This window comes from Pseudorca crassidens, chromosome 12 (genome assembly GCF_039906515.1).
Source record: "Pseudorca crassidens isolate mPseCra1 chromosome 12, mPseCra1.hap1, whole genome shotgun sequence".
NCBI lineage: Eukaryota > Metazoa > Chordata > Mammalia > Artiodactyla > Delphinidae > Pseudorca > Pseudorca crassidens.
This window is the reverse complement of record NC_090307.1, coordinates 49,777,767-49,795,730: the sequence shown is the minus strand read 5'-3', so window position 1 is coordinate 49,795,730 and position 17,964 is coordinate 49,777,767. Positions and strand designations below refer to the sequence as shown.

General features: G+C 35.5%; 1 protein-coding gene across 6 annotated transcripts in view; it reads right to left on the bottom strand.

Moving 5' to 3' along the window:
- SS18 (SS18 subunit of BAF chromatin remodeling complex) overlaps positions 1-17,964 on the bottom strand; it is an 83,324-nt gene that overhangs the window by 32,039 nt on the left and 33,321 nt on the right. For all 6 annotated transcript variants that reach the window (XM_067699435.1, XM_067699434.1, XM_067699437.1 and 3 more), the window contains exons 4-5: positions 6,612-6,765; positions 2,309-2,530 (exon numbers count right to left, since the gene is read on the bottom strand). In XM_067699435.1, the coding sequence (XP_067555536.1) occupies positions 2,309-2,530; positions 6,612-6,765 (376 nt within the window). The remainder of the gene's footprint in view (positions 1-2,308; positions 2,531-6,611; positions 6,766-17,964) is intronic.

The following is a 17,964-nucleotide window of genomic DNA, read 5'->3' as shown; positions in this document are numbered from 1 at the left end:
TATCATATAACATCTGGTTTCAGTTCCTATTCACTGAAGAGACAGATTTGTATGCCTACCCTCAGGTTTTGTTCTAGGCACCAGAACAAAACAGTGTGAACAAAAGAGGCAAACTTCTCCCTTTCTGGAGCTTTCTGAATTCCAGTGGAGCTTACGCTCTCTCTCCATGAGTGAGTAGATCCAATACGTAAGAAGACAGTGATTCACTCTGAACACAGGTCTTACTCCTAAAGTTCAAAGTGATGGTCACTGAACTTTATCTGGATAACAGTGAGAATAACATGGAAAGTTTGTTGGATTGACTATTTACAATATTTTCCTAGCAATTTAAGAAAGAAATTAACATTAAAAACTTGTTAAACCTTTCACCTAAAAGCAGTAGTCCTCATAAGAAAACTTAGAGGGAAATATTCTGCTAAAATAATAAACCTAAATGCTGAATTAAAAAATATTTCAGTTTTCTCAATTCACAGATATGTATAAAACCACAACTAAAAAAAATAAATAAAACTACAACTAAAAGTAGGCACCAATTACAATGCCACTGTCATCTAAACTCATTTTTCTTTTAAAGCTAAAAAAATAGTAACTTGAAATTTGTATAATGACCATGAACATAGTAATATATAATCAGTAAATTTAATAGGGCCAACTTTTTGAGCAGCTTTTTGAAATGATATGTTTTGTGTGGTAGGTCTACATGTTTTTATTATATTAGCCTTTGTATTAGTATGTTTTTTTTTTAATTTTTCACATAGGGAATACAGTCAATAATATTTAACAATTTTGTTCAATGACAGTTGGTAACTAGACTTATCGTGGTGATCATTTCATAATGTGTGAAAATATCGAATCATGATGTTGTACACCTGAAACTAATATTGTATGTTAATTATAACTCAATAAAAGAAAAATAATTTTAGTTAAAAAAAATAGAAAGACTAGTTGGTCCCTATGTTTTGAACAAAAAATTCCTATAAACACTTCAAGTCCTTTCTCCAAAAACAGTTAACTATTTTCTACATACCCACTGCTGCATGCATTATTTTTTCTTCTTCAGATCTTATAATGTCATATCAAACCATGCTGCAGCAACATCATTTTTGCGCACATCCTACCTTTCCTTAACTATAGTTTCTAAGAAGTGTACCATAACTACGGTGGTTGCTGTAAAGAATCACTATCAATTTTTCTGCTTTTTCCTGGTAACCAAACTGTACAGAGAAACATCTGAACCCCCTTCTGATCTAGCACTGACTGGATCTTGCTGTTGTTTTGAACCTTTAATTGATAGAATAAAAAAAAAAAAATACTCCACCATGGGCACTGAACTTTTGCGGGGAAAAATGGAGCAAGTGCCAGTTTTGTGAAGCTGCATCCATTGACAATTTGTTCTATTATCTCCCTTTGTTTCCGGTGTATTTTATCTAAATTACAGAAAATATCTTTATTAATATTTTAAAATTACAATATATTATTTCATCAAAAATCATGATCAACAGATTAACTTCCTTTTTCTGGGTGTACTCTGGTGATGTGTTTTTCATAAGCAAAATCTAGAAAATTTTATTGCAAATACATTTAATTCTATCTTAGACTCTTAACCTCACTGCATTTAGTAACTGAAATAGCTTTAGGCTGGCAACAGGCCAAATGTTTTCCCAGGCAATTAGCAGAACAGAGCGCCACTTACTGGTTTTTAGTTATTATTCACAAGAATACTTAAAAGAGAAACATGATAACAATTTCATTCTCTGAGGCTGGTAATAAACTTTAATAGACTTCACACCACTCTAAGAATATAAGAATACAGCAGCACCTCCACTGAACATTCTAATAACAAATTATGTTAAAATTACCTTTAATGCTGAAACACAGCATCAGAAAATATTAAATCAAGGGAAATTCATAGAAATTAACATATTCTTCACAAGTAAAATGAACCACAGATGTTTTTTAAGGAGTGTACTTACAAAGATAAAATTGTATTTTCTCAGTTTTCTAGCTCTAACCAAATGTTTGGTTATTCATTGATTAGCTTAAAAATCCAAAAATATAAAATCTCAAACTGTCCAAAGACATAAAAATAAATAAGCTTAAAAAGCTAAATTGAGCATTTTAATTTCTAAATGTAAAAGGAAAAAACTATTTTAAGTTGGTTTCGAACTTGATGTTCCTTTTCTATGGGTATTATTGTTCCTCACTTCAAACTTGTAATTTTGCAAATCAGCTAACATTTTGAAAAAACTGTTCGATTTTCGAAGGCTAATGGAGCATCCTAGTCAAGAATTTTATAAAGCTTACTTACCTTGGTTTGGTTGAATATTCATATTTGGTCTGGGGCCATAGTTTCCCATTGGCTGCCCTTGACTCATGGTCATCTGGTTCTGTACCGGCATGCTCTGGGACGATGGCACGGAATGGCTGTAACCTCCCATTGACCCGTGGCTACTTGAAGGCATATTCATGGAACTGTTTGTCATATTGAGTTGATTGGGCCCAGGTCCCTGCATAGGCATATGGTTAGGCCCTTTGAAGAAAAGTGATCAGAACCAAAATATGAAAGTTAAACAGATGACCTATACAAAAGTACCTTAAAAAGCTTATTTATTTTTTTGCATTAATGTAACAAGAACACAAACAATAACTTGAGTATTTAATCAATAGCAAACAAAGTAAATGCTTTACATGAATGATAGCAAATACTGTGAGGTAGACATTATTATCGTTTTACAGATTAAGAAACTGTTGCTTTTGAAAAGCCAGGAACATCCTGGAAAAAAAAAAAAGAGTAATGAAGGAGGACTTGCTTTGTAAGAGACCAAAACATATAAAGCTGAATTAAAACTATGTAGTATTAACACATAAATGCAGATCAATAAACCTAGAGCACAGTCTGAAAGTGACCAAAATGCATAATTTGGTAAATAACAATGGCGCTGACGTTAAGTATCAATGAGCAAAAGAAAAGATAATTCAATAAATGATGTTTAACAACTGAGTAGATAATCTGGAAAAATACAGGTTGGGTCCCTACCACATTCCTTCTACCAAAACTAAGTCCAGATGAATAAAAAAATTAAACATTAAAAAAGAAGAAAAAGCAAAGAAATCATAACAGAGTATTACAAAACAGAGAATTTTAAAAATAATCTTGGACTGTAAGGGCCTTTTTAAGTATGCCAAAAAACCCAGAACCATGAAAGATTTATAAAGTAGAGTACATAAAAATAAAACATTTGCATATGACCAACAAAACAAAATTAAGTAATAAACAAAACAAAACAAACAAACAAAACAAACCAACAAAACAAAATTAAGTAATAAAAAGATAAAAAGATAAAATTATTTACAAGAAATATCACAGACCAAACTACTTACTTAACATATAAAGCAAGTAAAAGACCACCAGCAGTAAAGGGCCAAGTATATGAATAATCACTTCACAAGAAAACTACAAAAGGGGTCATAAAACATGAGAAAATTGCTTGCTTTATTTAATATAATAAAAAGGCAAATTAAAACTATGAGATCCATTTTTCACCTATTAGATTTACAAAGATCAAAAGTTTTGTTCCAATTATATTATGAAGAAGCACTTTCATACTTTGTTGAGAGAATATAAATGTATAAATAAATCTACTATAAATTGGTCTACTATTTTTATGTAGACCAATATGGTAATAACTACCATATTTTAAAATACATATACCTTTAGGGCTTCCCTGGTGGCGCAGTGCAGGGGAAGTGGTGCTAATGCAGGGGACACGGGTTTGAGCCCTGGTCCAGGAAGATCCCACATGCCTCGGAGCAACTAAGCCCATGCACCATAACTACTGAGCCTGCATGCCACAACTACTGAGCCCGCGTGTCACAACTACTGAAGCCCACGCGCCTAAAGCCCGTGCTCCGCAACAAGAGAAGCCACCACAATGAGAAGCCCTCACACACCGAAACGAAGAGTAGCCCCCTGAAACTAAAGAAAGCCTGCATGCAGCAACAAGGACCCAGCGCAGCCATAAATGAATGAATGAATGAATGAATGAATGAATAAAAATAAAATGCATGTACCTTTAACCTAGCAATTTCAGTTCTAGGAACTTATCCTATAAATATACAAGTTTTTGTGTGTGTACGTATATGGATGCAAAATTTTAAGTTTATCTGTTTACTTATTTATTTATATTTTACAGGCATAGTCACAAGAGCATAATTTTTAACACCAAAAGACTAGAAATAACCTATATTTCTATCAGAAGGGAACTGTCCAAGTAAATTAAGAGGCATCCATCAAAAAGAATGTAATGCAGTCATCAAAAGGAATGAGGCAGCTCTTTATATACCGAGTGGTCTCCAAAATATATGTTTATATACTCATGGTCTCCAAGAGAAACCTTTAAGAGGTAAAAAAATGATATCTAGTAATATCTACTATATGCTACCATTTGTGTTTTTAAAAAAAGAATAAGAAGAAAGAAAATAGAATGTATACACGCACATGCATATGTTTTTCAAGGATAACTGGGTACCAATGCCTGTCTGGAACAAAGAGTCTGGGTAGGTAGGTAGGGGCTGTATGCGCCTTTTTGTACCTTTTTTATTTTGGTGCCATAGATACATATTATCTATTTTTTTTAATCAATTAATTTTTTTTAAAAGGAACCTAAGACTAAGAGGATATACGAACAAATCAAACAGCATATAAGAAGCACTACAACTTACATTATAAAATAAAATATTAAAAACAAAACTAAAATCGGAAATTAAAAGCCTAGCTACAAATTTGTGTGCATAAAAAGGTTGGCTAAATACTATACAAAACTTATTAAATAAAGACAATATAAGTAACTGGACTTCCAATTTCTCCTACACCTAACTGTAAACTCTCTAACTATAAATTGTTTTAGAAGCTCTATGGTATTCTGGACAATCTAGGTCATAAGTGGTTGAAAATCTCTGGCTCAAAAAGAGTATATCTTACTCCAGACAGCCTTACACAAAAACGAAAATGTCACGTTAACAATAATTATATTGCTGCTGCTTGCTTCCTCAGCCTTAGGCTTGAATGTTATCTGGAGAACTTGAGTCAAAATCCTAATTAAAGATACCACCGGGCTTCCCTGGTGGCGCAGTGGTTGGCAGTCCGCCTGCCAATGCAGGGGACATGGGTTCATGCCCTGGTCTGGGAAGATCCCACATGCCGCGGAGCGGCTGGGCCCATGAGCCATGGCCGCTGAGCCTGCACGTCCAGAGCCTGTGCTCCGCAACGGGAGAGGCCACAACAGTGAGAGGCCCGTGTACCGCAAAAAAAAAAAAAAAAAATGTACCACCATAAAAAGTCACAAAACTCCTCTAACATGCTAACCTGCATTAGCACTACCCCACCAGTTTTAAAAACAATGTGTCCTAATGAGCTAGATGTGGATTAAGCAAGAAGCTTGCTTCTGACCACAACCAGACAAGTAGTTACCTCTTTATTCCTACCTCCACATGGTAGAGGGCCACTGGGCCATGACCGTGGAAGCCTTGGCAGGAAAGAGAAGGTTGCCACCAAGACACCACAGCGCTCCTACATGACCCATCACACATCAATCTCCTATAAGCCAGGCTATCTGGCCTCTTTTGCTCTGTGCTCTCTTTTGCTTCATTTTTTACACCCATAGTCCCTGGACACCAATGCTACCAACCAACATAATCAGTTAAGACAACACTATCCTAAGGATGCTAATATTACTAATTTAAAAAATAAATTGCTCTGTTATTTTAATTTACTCTCTTTATTGCTATTTGTTTAATACTTTCTTTTTGTTAATGAAAACAACCTTTGTCTTTAGAAAGTAAAAATATGAATTATAGGTATGGGTGTGACTGATGTTACAAAAACAAAATAGTTTAAAGATACTGATACTTTTCAGATTAAAAATTCAAACCAGCAAAAGGTAACTAAATAAGCATCCAATGGTCTCAAGGATATTTTAAGCGGCTCTAAACTTAAAATGGATAAATAGTAAATGGTTCATTATATAAGAAACCTGACACTTTTCAGCTTTTAATTTTGCTTCAATATCAATTTCCATATTTCTACTATACTATAAACATATGTATTCATAAAAATGCATACTCAGTTTCAAAAGACCAATGAGGAAATACTAAATACATGAGCACTTTAGAGCCTGTTTTGTTTTTTCTCCCCATGTGTCTTTTCCAGCAATACTGTTTCTGAGACCAATAAATTTTTAAGTAAATACAAAACTCAGAGAAATGTTACACATTTTTATAAACAGATCTTAATTCTTAAGCCATGGCACAATGCCTTTTTTCCCCCAAAAGCTTCTAAAGCCAGCTGTATTGCATAGTTTCAGACAGACTAAATTTAGCCAGTTCTGTTCATCAGAGGAATGCTGTGTGTCAGCTACATCAAAGCCCAAGGGCAGCCTGATAAACACTGAATACAGGTCACGTAGCTCTGTAGCTAACAAACTCTAAGAGAGCTTGGACTCGGGGGCATTCAAAGCAGTTTTGTCATCAACAATCTAGTATCCCTTGAGCCCCCACGTCGTTTCAGTTGCTAAGCAACTCCGGTGTTAATGTCTTAGAGGAGAAAAACTTACCAGGCATCTGGCCGTTCATCTGGTTCTGCATGTGTGGTGCAGGAGGACCCCCAGCTACCATTCCATCTGAAGGCATGTTGTGTGAGCGTGGAGGTGGGGGAGGGCCGCTCTGATTCATCCCTCCAGGACCCATAGGCATATTCTGTGTGGGTGGCTGAAAGAAGACAGTTTAGTAAAATAAGAAAAACAGTCAGACTAATATACTAAAGATGCATATGGTATAACAGTTGCCTATACTATTCAGTTGAATAGGGACAAAAACACAAATGCATTTCAACTTATTCTAATGCATTTTAATCATGGACTTAACAACATCATATTTAATATGCTTCACAAGATTCAAAAGACTTCACAAGATTGTTAGCATGAATATATCATCCGACCACCTTAGACCAAAAGAACACCATGATTCAAGTATATTCTACTTTACAGTGAAAGTTAAAAATTATAACATTCTATACAAAAAGAATTCTTATTTATTTATGTATAAGGATTTCTAATGTGCCCACTATTGTTGTTATTTAAATTATGTTTAAAAAATTAAGTCTCCTTTCATTATTAATATATTTGGATATATTTACTATTAATGATGAATTTTACCTGAAAAGATATAGTAACAAAAGACTAAGGACCAGAAGCCTCAAAATGTGATATATTTTATACTGTTTGAGGAGGGGGACTGGTTTTGGAGGGGAAATGTTTTAAACCACAAAGACTCAGCTCAGCCCAACATTTTTGTGCCGACTACTCCTATGGATTGGAAACATTACTGATGGCCTCCAAGGGTACAGAGACAGCTGCCTCAAAAGGATGCCTTTGGCAAATTTCCTAATGAAAGTGTGAAAAAAATCACTGACTAACCTTGAGAGTTCACAAAAGGGCGAAAGGAAAAACACAGATACGAGGTGCTCTATAACACCTGGCTCCCTTCTTGGGAATATTTGGGTAGAGAAAGCACATAGTTTCTTTCCAAACCCCAGTTTTTTAATCCTACAAGAGGATAGGGAAGTATTGTTCTTTACAAATCTATTTCTGCCTTCTTTCTCTACTTGTCTATGTTTTAAACGTAATGTCCATTCCTAGAACTTCAGTCATTCTCTTCCGCCCATATGTTTACTGTGTCTGTACCACCCAGATTTTGCGAACACAATCCTCCCTGGCATACTTACCAGATATACATTGTTCTTTAGACATCACAGTAAACACTCAAATCTCCAACTACCTAATAACCACTAACATTTACAAAATTAACCAAGTACTACTCTAATAGCACTCGTTCCAAATTCATAATCTTAATTTCTTCACTACTAAATCCAATCCAATAATTGCTCATTAAATATTTTCTCTTCAATTCTTATCTTAAATTCTTCATCCAATTCGTATTCTTTAAACACTTTGTTCCATTTTCAAAAAACTTACTAAATATCAACTTAGTGTCACATATCTCACTTTAAATCATCCTTTACCATCCTTCAATATGGCTGACTTGGCCCTCTTGCTTGAAAATAAAATTCCTTTCTCCTATATCCTTGTCCAGATTTTCTCTTGAAAATTCATGCTCTCACTCTCAATAGGTATCAGTTTTTCATTTTCTTGTGATTCAATTCGTGAAACATCAATATGCGTGGTTCCCATCATAACAGACTAGCTTGTACCAAACCAACCCTCTTGCTAATAAAAGTTATAAAATCTAGACAAATGTAGAAACCATCTGAAGGCACTGAAGAGTAATGTACACAGAGAGGAACAAGAGGGGGCTACAACTCTTTAAAGAAGGGAAAAATAGAAAATCAGCCCCATAATCAACTTGGCTTTTCCTTTACTTTGCTGTATAACAGGAAAATAGAGTCCAAGTAGAAAGTGGCAGTCCTACTAGACTGAGAGAAGAGAGAATTTTTGGCTAACAGAGAGCTGGAAATTAAAGAACCAAGTTCCAGAGAGGAAGAAACACAAAGAGGGGTAAATTCAAGAAAACTAGCAGAAAACAGCAGTTCGGAAGCAAAAGAGCTGAAAAGAGATTTCAGCTTCTGCCCAGTTCGAGGGAGACAAAGATTGGAGTGTAGGCCCCACCAAATCAGAAGGGCCTTCAAAACCAATTCAGTCTCTCTGTTGAGACTTCAAAAAAGCCTCTCCTTGGACTAAGGTAAAAATTGAAACAGATCAGCCCTAACAAGTCAATAAGTCCTCAATTAAAAGTTACAAGGCATTCTAAAAAAAATAAGAATAAATGGCCAACACCCATTAGGATGGCTATAATAATTTAAAAAAAAAACTACAGAAAGTAACATGTGTTGGCAAGAATGCAGAGAAAATCTCTTGTACATGCTGATGGGATTGTAAAAGGGTGCAACTATTGTGGAGAACACTTTAGCAATTTCTCAAAGAGTTAAACAGAGGTACCATATGACCTAGCAATTCCACTCCTGGTATAGACCCAAGAGAACTGAAGACGTACATTCACACAAAACTTATACGTGAATGTTCACAGCAGCGCTATTCATAATAGCCAGACGGTAGAAAAAAACCTAAATGTCCTTCAGCTGATGAATTGATAAACAAAATGTGGTAAATATCCACACAATGGAATATTATTCAGCCACAAAATGGAATGAAGTAGTGATACATGCTACAACATGGATAAATCTTGAAAACACTACGCTAAGTGAAGAAGTCAGACTCAAAAGGCCATACATTGTATGATTCCATTTCTATCAACTGTCCAGAATAGACAAAGCCGGAGACAGAAAGTAGACTGATCAGTCTTTGCCAGGGGACGGGCAGAGGGGAGAATTGAGGTTGACTGTCACTGGTCATGAGTTTTCTTCTTTGGGGTGATGGTGTCCTAGAATAAGATAACGGTGATGGCTGCACAGCACTATGAATATACTAACACCCACTGAATTGTATACAGGGATTCCTCATTTTATTGTGCTTCACAGATACCATGTTTTTCTACACATCAGAGGTCTGGGGCAACCCTGTGTGGAACAAGTGGATCGGCACCATTTTTCCAACAGCATCTGCTCATTTCGTGTCTTTGTGTCACATTTTGATAATTTTCACAATACTTCAAACTTTTTCATGATTATTATATATGTTATGGTGGTCTGTGAGCAGTGCCCTTTAATGTTACTATTGCAAAAAGATTATCACTCACTGAAGGTTCAGATTATGGTTAGCATTTTTTAGCAATAAAATATTTTTTAATTAAGGTATGTACATTGATTTTTAGACACAGTGCTACTGCATACTTCATAGGCTACAGTACAGTCTAAACGTAACTTTTATATGCTCTGGGAAACTAAAAAATTTCTGTAACTAGCTTTATTGCAATATTCATTGTACTGTGGTGGTCTGGAACTGAATCCACAATATCTCTGAGGGGTGCCTGTATTTTTAAAGGTTAAAATGATGAACCTCATGTTATGCGAATTTCATCTCCATTAAAAAAAAAAGAGTAGATGGACAACAAATAGAAATAATAGAAAACAGGAGAAGACACATAGGTCATTCACATTTTAGAGTTATCTGAGAGACTTTAAAAATGACTGATATATTCAAGGAAAAAAACAAACAGGACAAATGGAGAATTTCAGCAAAGCCTAGAATTCTTAAGTCAAAGGGAGCAACAAACATATAGAAAATACAACACATCAAAAAGATATAAAGGAGAGAAAATATGAGCAGAAAATGTAAAGAAAGACATGTACGTCATGGTGAAAAGGCCTAAAACACATCTAACTGGAGTTACAAAAGTATAAGAGAGAGAATTCCCTGGAGGTCCAGAGGTTAGGACTCCGTACTCTCATTGCCAAGGACATGGGCTTGATACCTGGTTGGGGAACTAAAATCCCACAAGCCATGCAGTGCAGCCAAAAAAAGAGAAAAAATGTAGAGAAGAGAAAATAACACATAAGCAATAAGAATACTGCTCAAGAATTTTCCAAAGCTAACAAAAGACATGAGTCTCTAGCAAACGTATGAAGCACTACAAACCTCAGCAGGATATGAAGAAAACCATGGCTAGATACTTCAAAGTCCTAAAAAACAAAGTCAAAGTGAAAATCTTAAAAGTAGCCAGGGAGAATAAAACACATTACCTTCAGGTGAATGGCAATTAGACTAAAAACCTATTTTTTATCAGAAATAATGGAAATAGAATATTTAAAAAATGACATCTATAAAGTGCTAAGACAGAAAAAGAAAATAATCAACAACCAACCTAGAATTCTATACTAAGAGAAAATAACCTCCAAACACAAAAATGAAACAATAATAGTTTCAGATGAACAAAAGCTAAGATAACCTGTAACAAATGAAGAGAATTCATCCAGCTAAATGAAAACAGCACAGAACTAGAGGGATTAATAGGAATGGAAAGGTAAATATGTAGATAAATAAAAATATTAACATTTAAAATAATAGTGGGACTTTCCTGGTGGCACAGTGGTTAAGAATCTGCCTTCCAGTGCAGGGGACATGGGTTCGAGCCCCTAGTCTGGGAAGATCCCACATGCCGCGGAGCAACTGAGCCCGTGCGCCACAACTACTGAGCCTGCGCTCTAGAGCCCGCGAGCCACAACTACTGAGCCCATGTGCCACAACTACTGAAGCCCGTGCGCCGAGAGCCTGTGCTCTGCAACAAGAGAAGCATGCGCACGGCAACAAAGAGTAGCCCCCGCTCGCCACAACTAGAGAAAGCCCACGTGCAGCAACAAAGACCCAACGCAGCCAAAAATTAATTAATTAATTAATTTAATTAAATAATAGTAACAATGAATAGTATAGTTTAAACATATGTAGAAGTATAAAATATGACAAGACTAACATAAAGGACAGCAGAATTCAGGAAGTTATATTGTTGCAAGTTTCCTGTATTTTTCAGCAACTGTTAAAAGTACAAATTTGAGCGGAATCTAATAAACCAAGGATGCATATTGTAATCTGTTAGGCAACTACTTAAAAATGCATATGCACATATAAAAAATGTATAACTAAAAAACTAGAAGAGAGGAACAAATAATGCTTGACTAATTCAAAGAAGGACCAGAAAGAGACAAACAGGAAACTAGTATCAGGGTGACAGACAGGAAGCCTACTATATCATGTTCAACATTAAATGTATATAGACCCCTCATTTCAATAAAAAAACAAAATTATTTTTTAAAACGCTCAACTATATTCTGTTCACAAGAGATCCACTTTAAACTTAAGGACACATATGTGTTAAAAGAAAAAGAATACTATGGGGGCTTCCCTGGTGACACAGTGGTTGGGAGTCCGCCTGGCGATGCAGGGGACGCGGGTTCGTGCCCCGGTTTGGGAAGATCCCACATGCCGCGGAGCGGCTGGGCCCGTGAGCCATGGCCGCTGGGCCTGCGCATCCGGAGCCTGTGCTCCGCAGCGGGAAAGGCCACAGCAGTGAGAGGCCCGCGTACTGCAAAAAAAAAAAAAAAGAAAAAGAATACTATGTAAACTCTAATCAAAAGTATGGTGATGTAACCATACATTAGATAGTTGACTTAAATCAAGACGTATTACTGGGGGAATTCCCTGGCAGTCCAGTTAGGACTCTGTGCTTCCATTGCAGGGGGCACGGGTTCAATCCCTGGTCCCTGGTTAGGGAACTAAGATCCCACAAGCCACGTAGTGTGACCAAATAAACAAATAAATAAAATAAAAAGGAATACTACTAGAAATACTAAAGGGATAGTTTATTATAATAAAAGGATCAATTCAACAAAAATGTAACAATCATAAATTTGCATACATCTCATAACTGCAGTTTCAAAATCTATAACATAAAAGGAAAAACGGAATAATCCATAATAATGGTTGGAGATTTTAATATACTTCTTCTAGTAACTGACAGAACAAGGAGACCAAAAAAACAACAAACAAATGAAAAAAAAAACTCTGAGAATATGAAAGATTTGACATCATTATTAACAACTCAATGTAATTAACATGCACAGACTACTATATGCAACAATTGCATAATACACATTCTTCTCAAATACTCAAGGAATATAGACCAAACTAGGTCATATACAGGGCCACAGGGCAAGTCAACAAATAACAAATGATTGAAATCTTATGCTGTATGTTTTGAGCACAGTGAAATTAAACTAGAAATCAATAACAGAAAACCAATAACCTGTTAATGAAGAAACAACAATGGAAATTAGAAAATACGTTTAACTGAATAGTAATGAAAATGCAACATCAAAATTTGTGAGACGCAGCTACAGCTATGCTAAAAGGAAAATTTATAGCTTTAAAATGCATATTTAAAATTCATTTTTAAGAAAAGTTGAAAAATTAATGATATAAGCTTCTATGTGCAGTAGCTAGGAAAAGACATCAGTCAAACCCAAAGTAGTATAATGAAGGAAATAAAATAGACAAGTACTCAATGAACCATATACAATCTTCCAGAGAACACAAAAATGCAGAACAATTCCCAATCCTTAATGAGGTCACCAAAACTCTGACACCAAAACCTCAATATGACATTACAAGAAAGAAATTTACAGGCCAATATTTCTCATGAACAGACACAAAAATCCTAAACAAAATTTTGCAAATCAAATATAGACTGTATTAAAAAGACAATACATTATATAACCAATGGAATTTATTCCAGGAGTGCAGGCTGATTTAACTTTTGGAAATTGATCATTGTAACTCACCAAATTACCAAAATAAAATTCATATAATCATCTCAATAAAGGAAAATTATGTGATAAAATTCAACAACCACTAAAGACTTTAAAAAATTAATAGGAGCATCCTTAATCTAACAAATCTAGTTTACAAAAAAAATGTATACTCAATATCATCTTACTGATGAAATACTGGACTTTCAGGAAAGAAAACAAGAATTCAGGAACAAGACAAGAATATCCATTAACACCAAGACTATTCAACAAAATAAATAAACCACTAAACAAATCAGTAGTATAAAAAAAAGTAGGAAAAAAATAAGAAGGAATAAAAGATTGGAAAAGACATAATTATTATTCAAAGATGACATGACTGAATGCATAGAAAACCCCAAGAAAATCTATAACAAACTATGAGAATCACTAAGGTAACTAGAGACAAGGTCAATATATAAAAATCAACTGTATTTCTATATATTGCCAATAAACTAGAAAATTTAAATTTAAAAGATGATACCATGTATAATAGCATCCAAAAAAACTGAATAGCTAGGAACAAATCTAGCAAGATATGTGCTACTTCTACACTGCGACAATGTTGAGAGAAATTAAGGAGTTTACTAAACAGAGGGATATGCCATCTTCATTGACTGGAAGACTAAATATTGTGGAGATATCAGTTTCTCCAGTATTGACTTAGAGATTCCATGTAATCTCAATCAAAATCCCAACAGGCTTTCTGTAGAAATTAACAAGCTGACTGTAAAATTTATATGGAAATACAGAAGACAAAATAGCCAGGACACTCAAAGAACAACACTATCGTCTGCTATAATTAAGATATTGGTTGGTGCAAGGACAGATAAACAAACCAAAAGAATAAAAAGACCAACAGAATAGAGTTGAGGAACAGTGTAACACATACAGTCACGTTACAACAAAACGACTTATATTCAATGGGTAAAAACTGATCTTTCCAATAAATGGTACCGGATAAGTTGAATATCATATGAACAAAAATGAACCCTGACTCCTAGCTCAGATCATAAACAAATTTAATTTGCAATGAATCATGGATAGACAAACTTTTAGAAGACTGCATAGGCATATCTTCATGACCCTGATACAAGAAAATATTTCTTAAACAAGATACAGAAAAGAAATAAAAAAGATTGATAAACTGGATTTCATTTAAATTAGAAACTCTGTTCATCCGAAGACATCATAAAGAGAATAAAAAAGCAACTTTCGAACTGGAAGAAGGTATCTGCAATACATATAGCCAATAAAAGATTTGTATCTAGAATAAAGAACCCCTACAAATAAATTTTAAAAAGGAAAACCCAATGGAAAATGGGCAAAAAACAGGCATTGGAAAACTTTTCTGGAATGGCAGCATTGTTCTATATCCTGATTGTAGTGGTGGTTACATGGATTTGTCAAAATTAATCCATCTATACAATTTAAATGAATGAATTTTATTCTCTGTAAATTATACCTCAAATGTCATTTCCTCAAGGAAGACCACCAGAATCATCAGCCCCCATTATCTGCTCCCTTAGTCCTAGATGCCCTTCCTTCATAGCATTTACAATTGGCACTTAAAATGTTTGTGTAATTACTTAATAAATGTCTGCCGACCACACTGTATGTTAACTTCTGTTAGGACTGAGTCCATAATTATATTTGCCTATCTGTAGCCCCCAATCATCTAGTGTAAAATACGGTACTCAATAAAGATTTGTTAAATGAAAAAATGATTTTAAAATATAGCATTTCAAAATTAAATCAGGGGCCAGATCTTTGTGGTAATTTTCATGTTTTTTAATTGTCAAAATTCCCTATTCTACCTCATCTCCATCTGGAAGTCTATCAGACATCTCAACTTAAAATCTACAACACTGACTCCCTGATATCTCTGCCTCAGCCTCAAATCCCTTTACCCAACAGTATCAGCTGATGGCAATTTCATCCGTCCAGTTGCTCTGAAAACCATGGGGTCATCTTTGACACTTTTCTTCTTACACTCTGCCCCCTACATCCAATTTTCAACATATCCTTTGATCTCTACCTTTAACATATACTCAACAGTTTGACCACTTCTACCACTACCTCTTCTGCTACCACCCTGCTACCAGCCACCATCACCTCTCTCATGTTGATTACTGCAAGGGCCTCCTTACTGGATTTCCTGTTCCGACCCACACTTCTCCATAGTAAATTCTCCACATAGTAAGCAGAATGAGCTTATTAAAATATACCAATTCACTCTTCGGCTCAAAATCCTCCAAGGGCTTCCGATTTCAGAGTGAAAAAGTCCTTACAATAGTCTACACAATAGGTTCTGTTCATATAAACTCCTTATTCTGTCCCAGCCACAACAGCCTTCATGTTGTTCCTTCAACAAGCCAGGCACAGTTTCACTTCAGGAGCTTTCCACTGCTTCTTTCCTCTGCCTAAAACATTCTTCCTCAAGTCTTAGCTTAGATGTCACCTTCTCAAAGAGGTATACCCTGACCAGTCTACTTCATATTACAAATTCCATCCCCTGCCTCCAGTATTTCCAATACACCTCTCCCTCTCCTACTTGTTTTCCTTTTCCTTAGCTCTTTCCATTGTCCAACAGACTACGTGATTTAATTATTTGTTATGCTTGCCTCGTTTGCTAGAATATAAAACCCAAGACAGCAGGAATGTTTTGCTCACTGATGTTTCAAAAACTATTGCCTGACACACAGTAGGCACTTAATATTTAGTAAATAAATGAAGAAACCATCAAATATAAATGATTTACTATAAAACTAAAAATAATTTTGACTATAAAATTATTCAATATTTCTTTAGAATATAAAAAAACTGAAAAATACAAATTTTAGTTTAACAATTCTTCATCTGTATAACTATCGTTAGTATAGCTGTCATCAAAATAGTTCCCCAAAGGAGGCACTAAAGTGACATGTAGAAATAGGAGATTTAAAAATAAATTATTCAAAACAGGCTATACATATTTTACATATATAGATACATATACACAGATAAAATACTTCCAAAAGTTGATAAAGAGATGATCCCTATACACACACAAGACTCTTGATTAGTCAACCAAGACTGGATCCAAAAGCCCCATCTGTATCATATTTGCCTTACTTCCTAGTCCTAAAATCAGTCTCCCCAAAATGAATTTTACACATATCTGAAACAGTTTAGGAAGGTCTTCTCGATTCCTCATTCATGCCTACAAGAAATTTCAGGATGCCACCATGGGTAGCCTTGAATTTATGCTGGCTTTTGACCTCACCAATTGATTTCTTCAATTTAGCAATCTCATAAATTGTCATATGGCACCTTGTTCCAAAAAAGATGGCTAATATTCAGTCCTATCGTAAAATGTGATCAGTTTAACTTTCATAACTAATAATATCTCCCAGTTATTTTCACAGCATTTTGATTCTTCAACTGTCCTAAAGGCTTAGGCCCCAGAATGACTGACCTACTAAAAATACTCTCCCCAGTTTTAGTACTAGGTTCCCCACTAAATTCAACTTTATGAAACAGCAAACATTTTTACCATAACAAATCCAACATTACACTGTCTCAGCTCTGAAAAACCAAGTCTTCCAGACCCTGATGATGTTAACCACTAAACAATCACTCCAGAACCATATAATCTAAAGAACAAAAAGTAAATGTCTTTTTCTTCACAGACCAGAAGATTTCTCTAGAGTATTCTTTCAAAAGAAAAGAAAAAAATAAATAAACTAATCTACTCCGGAAACACTGGGAGATAGGACTCTACGCCTTTCTTTTTTTTCGGTACGCGGGCCTCTCACTGCTGTGGCCTCTCCCCCATTGCGGAGCACAGGCTCCGGACGCGCAGGCTCAGCGGCCATGGCTCACGGGCCTAGTCGCTCCACGGCATGTGAGATCTTCCCGGACCGGGGCTCGAACCCGTGTCCCCTGCATCAGCAGGCGGACTCTCAACCACTGCGCCACCAGGGAAGCCCTAAGCCTTTCTTAAAGTTGTAATAATACCGCCCATTAAGAAATATATATTTGGCTTGGGACTTCCCTGGTGGCGCACTGCCAATGCAGGGGACACAGGTTCAAGCCCTAGACCGGGAAGATCCCACATGCTGCGGAGCAACTAAGCCCATGCACCACAACTACTGAGCCTGTGTTCTAGAGCCCGCGAGCCACAACTACTGAAGCCTGCGCACCTAGAGCCCGTGCTCCGCAACGAGAGAAGCCACTGCAATGAGAAACCCGCACACCGCGACAAAGAGTAACCCCTGCTCACTGCAACTAGAGAATGCCTGTGTGCAGCAATGAAGACCCAGCACAACCAAAACTAATAAATAAATAAATACATTTCTTTAAAAAAATGAAGAAATATATATTTGCTTGATCTTGGATTTTTTAAATATTGTTTTTGTATCTATACCAGTCTGGCTTAATTACAAAAATAATGTGTAATCATTATAAAAATAGAAACAATACACACGGGAACCATTGCTAAAAGCTTGGTATGCACATCTCCAGAATCTTTTTCAAAATTCATATATATAAACATATATTTAGTTTTTAAAAGTAGGGTCACACTATCCTGTTATTAACTCTACTGTAGGTATTATTCTATATCAGCATATAATTCAATCTCATGCAAAAGTACAGAACTCAATTGAATAAGA